Here is a 7218-nt window from a genome sequence, read left to right as displayed (position 1 = left end):
CTTACCGAGTGACCGAGGATTCCATCAGAAAGCGTTACGACGACCACGGGATAAAACATTGATAAAAACTACGTGAAAATGAATGTTTCTTTTTCATTTGTGTTTTTCAGTTTCTCAAGCGTAATGGCAGATGTCTTTCGACATTTCATTTCTTATTAAGCAGGAGCAGATCGTATGGCGTTAACATTATTGTGTCGAAGGGATGCTTGCGGGGAAATTGTTAGAACTTACGTGGTTGCGTTTTTTGTAAAAAATAAGAGAAAGCAGCTGCGAGGCGAGAAGTTTAGCAGCGAGAACTAAAAAAAAATACTGAGAACAATGCGCAGCTTCTTGCACCTTATGGTTGGTCTCAAATGCACCTGGCTCTTTACTTGTTTTCAGCTTTTGTTTTGCGTATGGCGTGGGTTCGCTCATAGGCTTTGAAGCAGAAATACATGTAGATATTGTTCCCTTCACGTCTTCTTTCCTACTTGTCTCTTTATTTTCACAAGGAACGACAACTACGTTTTAATAGAATATATTGACCTTGGACGTTTGGGGTGCCGAGTCATATCGACTGATACTCTCGAAAGAAGGCTGTTATATGGTTAGCGCTAGTGTTAATGTTGTGCGCCGGTATCTCCAGTAGCTTATGGCTAGCGAAAGATTAAGGCGTGAAAATTGCACCTACTGAAAGCCGCGACAAGCCCAACGTTCTACTTAAAATTCTTTGAGTACTTCAGAGACTCTCCAAAGGATTTCCGGTAAGAACAACAAAACCAATATTGTAGCAATACTTTTAGAGTCATACAGAGGTCGAACACATGATTAAGTAAAATTCGGATGAGGTGTGTGGTCCTCTTTAAGAGAGTTGAATGTTGGGTTAGTTGGTATATTGAGATGAGAACCATCTTGAATTAGTGCGCAGCGGGATGGCACAACAGAGAGGAAGACGAACGCAGGCGAAAAGTAACAACTGTTTTTATTGAAGCCAGATCAACAGGTATATATATCTACAAGCTGCGCAGCGACGCCGTTACAAGGAAAATGGAATTCGTCAAACAGGAAGCGAATAAACCGGGCGCCAAAGGAATTTGATTTCTGCATTGTACCGTGCAATGGATGTTTCGCTTACACTATCCTGACCTGCCTTTCTAGTTGGCAAGTATTGTGAAAGTAGATGACTACCCGGCATCATTTGAGGTTGCACAAAACGTCGCCAGAAGGATGAAGGTGTTTGTGTAAGTGAAGCAACTGTATTCGTGCCACGAACGTATCCGCGATGATGACTAGAGGAAAACGATCACGACGAATAGTTTTACGGCGACGTCATGTCGACTGACTTTGTTTTGTACCCCTGCGAGGAAATGGCACAACCTGTTTTATTAGAGCATTGGCCGATCAGTATGCAGCATGATAGCAGTATGATTGACCACCTGCTCTTGCGCGCAAGCGCTTTCGATCGCACTACACAACGTGATGCATGCGTCCGTAGTCTCGAACAGCCATTTAGCATTTGGTTGAATGTTTAAATGTTAAAGGGTTTAATGGGTAAATTATCCGCCTGCTGAGCTAGAAGCGTGAGGTGTGATGAACTTTTGCACGGTTCTTTTCGTGCGTTAGCATATAAGTGTTAAAATAGAAAAAAAGTGCATATCCCTTAAGTGTGGAAAGCCGGTCCCATGGTAGAGAAAAATATGTGAGAGCTTAGAAAAGCGTATCCATGTGTATGTTTAAATGTACAGACTAATTGCACCAATAAACATTTTTTCTGTCCTTTTTCTGCACTCACAAATGGTTTTATATGGTATATTATGCACTGAAGCATTTTTACACCCTTAAGGATGTTTTCTTGTAGCACTGCTAACACCATTACCGTTAGGGCTTTACAAAAATTTAGAGGCTGACAATGGAGCTCTGACTAGTCGTGCGAAGACAAAAGACATACAAGAAAACTATGTAATTATTCTGACAGCATTGGGCGCACAGAAATATCCGACAAGATAATTTCACAGGGAGAGATATGAAAATCTCCTCTCGAATATTTCTGTGCTCCCAAGGCTGCCAGAACGATTACATAATTTTCAACTGGGTATTTTGTCATCTCACGTCTAGTTAGAGCTCCATTGTCGTCCTCTATAAATTTTTGTGAAACATTAACAGTGCAACATGAAACCACCCTTAAGGGCGCAAATATTTTTACAGTGTACGTACCGAATTTATCAAGGTTTATGTGCATTTTCCACACCGTATGTTAGAGATTATTTTCGTCTTTCGGGTACGTTGATATGTATTATTATCCCTTTATATAATATTACAGAGAAGCTGTATATGAGTAGGGTTCTATGCATTTTTGTTCTCATTGGACAGAAACTATGATAATCAATGGCTCATAGCCCCGTATGGCAGAGGCTACAGGCACTCAGCAAAGTGAAGCGAACAGTGCTTAACTTCATTCTAACTATGCTTACAACATACAGAAGAACACGTGGAAAACTGTCAGCATAAGTGGCTCAAACTCCCGTGAACAATGGCCCTTACCCGCGTGAGCGATGGCTCCTTCCCCCTGTAAGAAAGCAAAAAAAAAAAAAAAAAAAAATATGCAATGACTCATAGTCCCGCAAGGTTCAAGGCTAGTCACTTCCTGTGAATTAGCTGCGATGACACTACCGCTGTTGTCGCTACCGAAAAGGGAGCGGTTTACGCTTTCGTGTTGCAGACATATCCCTTGCGATGCCACAGAGATCTGGCCCAACCCACCACCCAGCGGTGTACATGCATCAATTTGACATTATGAAAGGATGTGATTACAGTTGTGAGTGAAATAATGAGCACTGATCAAGACAATAAATCTACATTTCGTCACGATGACCACTTATCAAAATAATAAGTGAGTTCGTACCTTTGTTCAAAATTATGTGTCACCTCCGTGTCGTGTTCCAAACAGCTTAGCTGGTCACCCACCTCCACAGAGTGGAATGGCTCATGATTTTCTTGTTTGGCCCCTTTAGCGGTGCATGGCTGAAGTTACATTTAGTGGATACTTTTAATGTAAATTGCCGCGGGTAACCGAGAGTGTTGCTTTTTTATTTATTTATTTTTGTTAAATTTTTCATGCACGTATATACTTCGTATCAGAGACAGCTTGCCCATAATAACCAAATTCCTGAGCTCTTCCCACTTATGCAAACAATGCAATGGTATGCAGTTTACGTGACTCAGAGGGGAATGGTGGCGACAATATGGGGGTTATATGACCAACAGGTGCGTAAGACCATCTTCGTTGTAGCACGGATGTTCCTGCAACTTCAAACAAACAAAAAGACAAACGTCCCTCTGGCATCTTGCCACCACTCCCATACCCAATGCTGATGTGACCCTTCCCGCTGCATTCCGCTAGCGGTGCCCTTTCTTTACGTATTTCTCTCGGCTCTATTTTTTATGTGGCAGTGGGACGTAACGCACGCCTGTTAATGTTCCTATGCGTCCAACTTTGATTGTTTACAAAAATGAATGAGGGGACACACCTACTGGGAGCCTGTATATTTCCTTTGGCCCCTTTGTACAGAAATGTAGGAAACTATTGCTTGTAGCCCCCTGTACGTCTTTTCGTAACAAATTGCAACTATGTGGGACATCCTCAGAAAGAAAATGTAGAAATGTAGAAATTGTCTGGGCTTACAATGGCAGTCGTAATGGCTGCCCAATGGCTGTACCTCGTCTAGAACGTCGAATGGAATGTTTGGTTTTGCCGTTCTAGGTGCGGCCTGCACTTTTTCTTACTATATATATATATATATATAGTTCTCACTTGCATAGCACAACCTGAATTAGGGGACCGAGAGATCATTATACAGATAAAGCTGTAGTTCGTCGAACCTCTCTATATTACGCCCGAAAATAACTATACCAACTTACTACCTTGACATTCACGCGCTTAACATCTCACAATGATTTATGTCCACTTTCAGTCTTCCACTTAATAAAGCGCTCCAGTTTAGCAGCCTTCCAACAAAATGGTGCTGCCTCCAGTTATTGCCAAAATAATGATCCTGGCAATCGGGACAAGCATGTGGATCTGGATGGAGGCGTACGTCAAAGTTCAAGTGGCGCTTCACGGCCAAGCAATTCTCGAACCCCACAGACGAAGTGAACCACCAGAGTTGAAGGACAGTAAACTTGGAACGCACGCATATGCAAATGTTAATGTACGTAATATTTATTTTCTCTTTATGTCTGTGAATCATCAATGTGACGAAAGTGTACAATGCCCATCAATGGAACAGATGGATGTTTTACTGTTGGTAGTTTGCTCATGAGAGTACCGTAGGTGTGTAGTTGTTGGCGCTCCCTGCACAACTTGAAGCTTTGATACCCGCAGAAAGCACACAAATGGTTTAAAAACATTTTTTTAACTATGTGCTTACTTGCTATTCAATTTATATTGGTATTACATACAACTAACTCTGAAAGTAGTAAAGGCAAGGCGCAGAAGACCGGGACTCGGGAAGAAGAACACAAACGACAGGACCTGTCGTTTGTGTTCTTCTTCCTGAGTCCTGGTCTTCTGCGCCTTGCCTTTACTACTTCAAGCATGAACCAACTAGCCCAAGCAAGAGTTTTACTTCAACTCTGAAAGCTCGTGGTTTTCTGTATATTGAAAGCCACAAGCATAATGCTGCATTTACTGGTCTTATATACGTTCTGTCACCCAAAGAAAATAATGCAACACGCCGAACACCATTTTATTGTGATGCACATACTCTCAAGCGAGGCATCTTTGTGAAATTCAGCTTTCAACTCAGCTTTCAAATTAGCTTTCAATTAAGCAAAAATACGAATTCCCGGGAATGCTGCAGTAGCACTCTGTTTTACGTTGATTGCACATCGAGAACGATAGGCTGCTTCTCAAGTGTTTGGCGCTCCAGTACACAGCGCTGTTACTTCTCTGAAATTCTAATGCTGCGAAGCATTACCATGTCGACGCGTTTCTGTTGTAGTTACTTCACCGTTGTGCTTAAGTATAAAACATGCTTACTTATTTGCAAGTGAATCCTCTTCTCTTAGACACATTGTCTATGCTCGTCCTGGTAGCCTAACGTAGATTTAAATTAAATGAGCCACAGCGCTGTGTATTTGCGAGTTCTCTTCTTAGCAAACAAATGACTATGATACCGGTAATTCTCTACGAAAGGAATACGACAGCAGGTATTAAAGGTAAAAAATAACAGATGTAGTTAGACAGCACGTGCCCTGCACAGAACAGCAGGCCATGGTCTGTTATAAGAATATGGGAATTATTAGATATTTTGAAAATAGTTGATTCATCACCAACATTTTTCACTGGTACTCAATGCCTATGCTACGCAAAAATTCGATATTTTGATATCGGGACATTTTTGTCTGGTGAGGCACTTAGAGAACATGGTTATTAAACCATGCAAGAAAAACTAGCGTTGCCTCGGTGTTTAAATTGCCGTTTTTAACTCACCTTCGCTTCAGAAACCAGGACGGAAACTCATTATGATTGTTAGGACGAGGGCGGAACATTAAGTGCGAATCTTTCTTACTGAGAAGATATTTTGGTGTATTTGTCGCTTTGTACTACGTGAAGGCAAGGGCTTCACTTTAATGAGACAGCATCCACTTTGTGGGTTTCTAATTATAAGCGGTCTCCGAGGCACATGCAGTGCACTTCAAATAATGGGTCATAATTTACCAATGACAGATGTCCCCTTAGGCACTGAGGAAAAGTATGATGACCATAAGTTATTTTTTCTGGGTTCAGTGAGAGCAGGTGGCTCTGTCTGCCTGAGCTCCTACTTTGACTATTTTCCAAGGAAGTTCGCCTCCGATATCGGCCCATTGACAAAGCTTTTGACAGAGGACCGGCTTACCACATTGGTGGTCGGCGGGGTGCTGAGACAAAGATTTGATGAAGTTGCTGTGCTTTTTCTTCACTACTCGTTTCACGCCATTTCAACACACATGTTCCCGATGAGGTAAACACACATGGAAGTGGGTGTTAGATTTTGCGCTTTGCTTCCTTATTTACTGGAACCAGGCATCCACGACTACATCACCGCATACCTAAGTCTCCCTCTCAGCAAGGCCTTGTGCAACTGCTGTTTTATTTAAATAAATTGTCTGAGCATAGTTTGAGATTGTATAAACATCGCGCTTGTTTGTATGGTCATTGTTTAGTGCTGCTAACAAACATGGTGGCTTCAAATTAGTGACGTTCTTGAATGATCTGCCTTCATGCATCTGTCATTGTGCGCGTTCCACGCGAGAATTTCTGTCAGATGCCACTTCGGAAGGAACTCGCTGCCAAGAACGCCATTTCCCGTTCCCACGCACTATCTAACGTTGCTTCTCTTTCTTTCATTTAGACTCCCTCTTGTGAACTCTAATATCAGGAACAGTTCTTCTGAACTGCTAAGAAAGTCCGGGAATATCTGCGCGTCATAGATTCCCTTTCCATCATAAATTACCCCGGTATAAATTCCCCCCGCAATGTGCGCACATGCATTTTGCTTTCTTCGAAATTGCGCTTTGACAGTGGATACAATCAATAAAGAGTAAATCATACCTAAATTTTACAGTAAAGTTTTTCAATTATGGTTCAATAAAGTTTTCGGGTATGCTTCTATGCTAATGTAGCTATTACTGATAGCGTCCTGTTTATGCTGTGATGCGCCATCAAATGAACAAAAAGTAAGCCGAAGTTTATTCACTTACTATAGACAGTCTGTGCCGAAACGGCACTCATCTCGACAGGCAGAGTACCGTGTCAGGGAGATTAATTATACGCGGAGCTGACGGAAAAGTACGATTTAAGCCAGATCACGCTTACGACGTGATAGGGTACAGCCTAGATGTGAAGCTCTATGCACTGCCTTCAGTGCCTCATAGTTTGCATGGTTTAGTTGCCGCATTACGCTCTAAGGTTCCGCGGGAAGCGGTCAAAACTTTTGAGAAAGACCTACATAATGACACGCACACCAGAGACGGTGGTAGGGGTTCTTTTGCGATGATTGTGAGCCATAGAGTCCCGCATATCTGATCTGCCACATCGACCCGAGCGGCAGCAACGCGGGCATACTCTGTGCCATGCACGACAACAGGTAGCAGCGTGCCTGAAGTGAAAGCTGGGTAAAGGAACATAACAGGCAAGATAATTCATCCGTGTCGCCACGGGATGAATTGAACGCAGATCTTGCGTGCATATTACACATC

General features: G+C 42.4%; 1 protein-coding gene across 2 annotated transcripts in view; it reads left to right on the top strand.

The window, feature by feature from the left end:
* The first annotated feature begins 516 nt into the window (after nucleotides 1-516).
* LOC142587448 (AB hydrolase superfamily protein YfhM-like) overlaps nucleotides 517-7218 on the top strand; it is a 30682-nt gene continuing 23980 nt past the window's right edge. Inside the window, exons 1-2 of one of the 2 annotated variants that reach the window (XM_075698472.1) lie at nucleotides 517-743; nucleotides 3951-4187. In XM_075698472.1, coding sequence (XP_075554587.1) covers nucleotides 3996-4187 — 192 coding nt within the window. In that variant the 5' untranslated portion in view covers nucleotides 517-743; nucleotides 3951-3995. Of the gene's footprint in view, nucleotides 744-2744; nucleotides 2870-3950; nucleotides 4188-7218 lie in introns of those variants that run through there. The other variant, XM_075698473.1, reaches the window with a different exon arrangement.

The sequence above is a fragment of the Dermacentor variabilis genome, chromosome 7 (genome assembly GCF_050947875.1).
Source record: "Dermacentor variabilis isolate Ectoservices chromosome 7, ASM5094787v1, whole genome shotgun sequence".
NCBI lineage: Eukaryota > Metazoa > Arthropoda > Arachnida > Ixodida > Ixodidae > Dermacentor > Dermacentor variabilis.
Note: the sequence above shows the minus strand (reverse complement) of the source record. Positions and strands in the feature narration are given on the sequence as shown.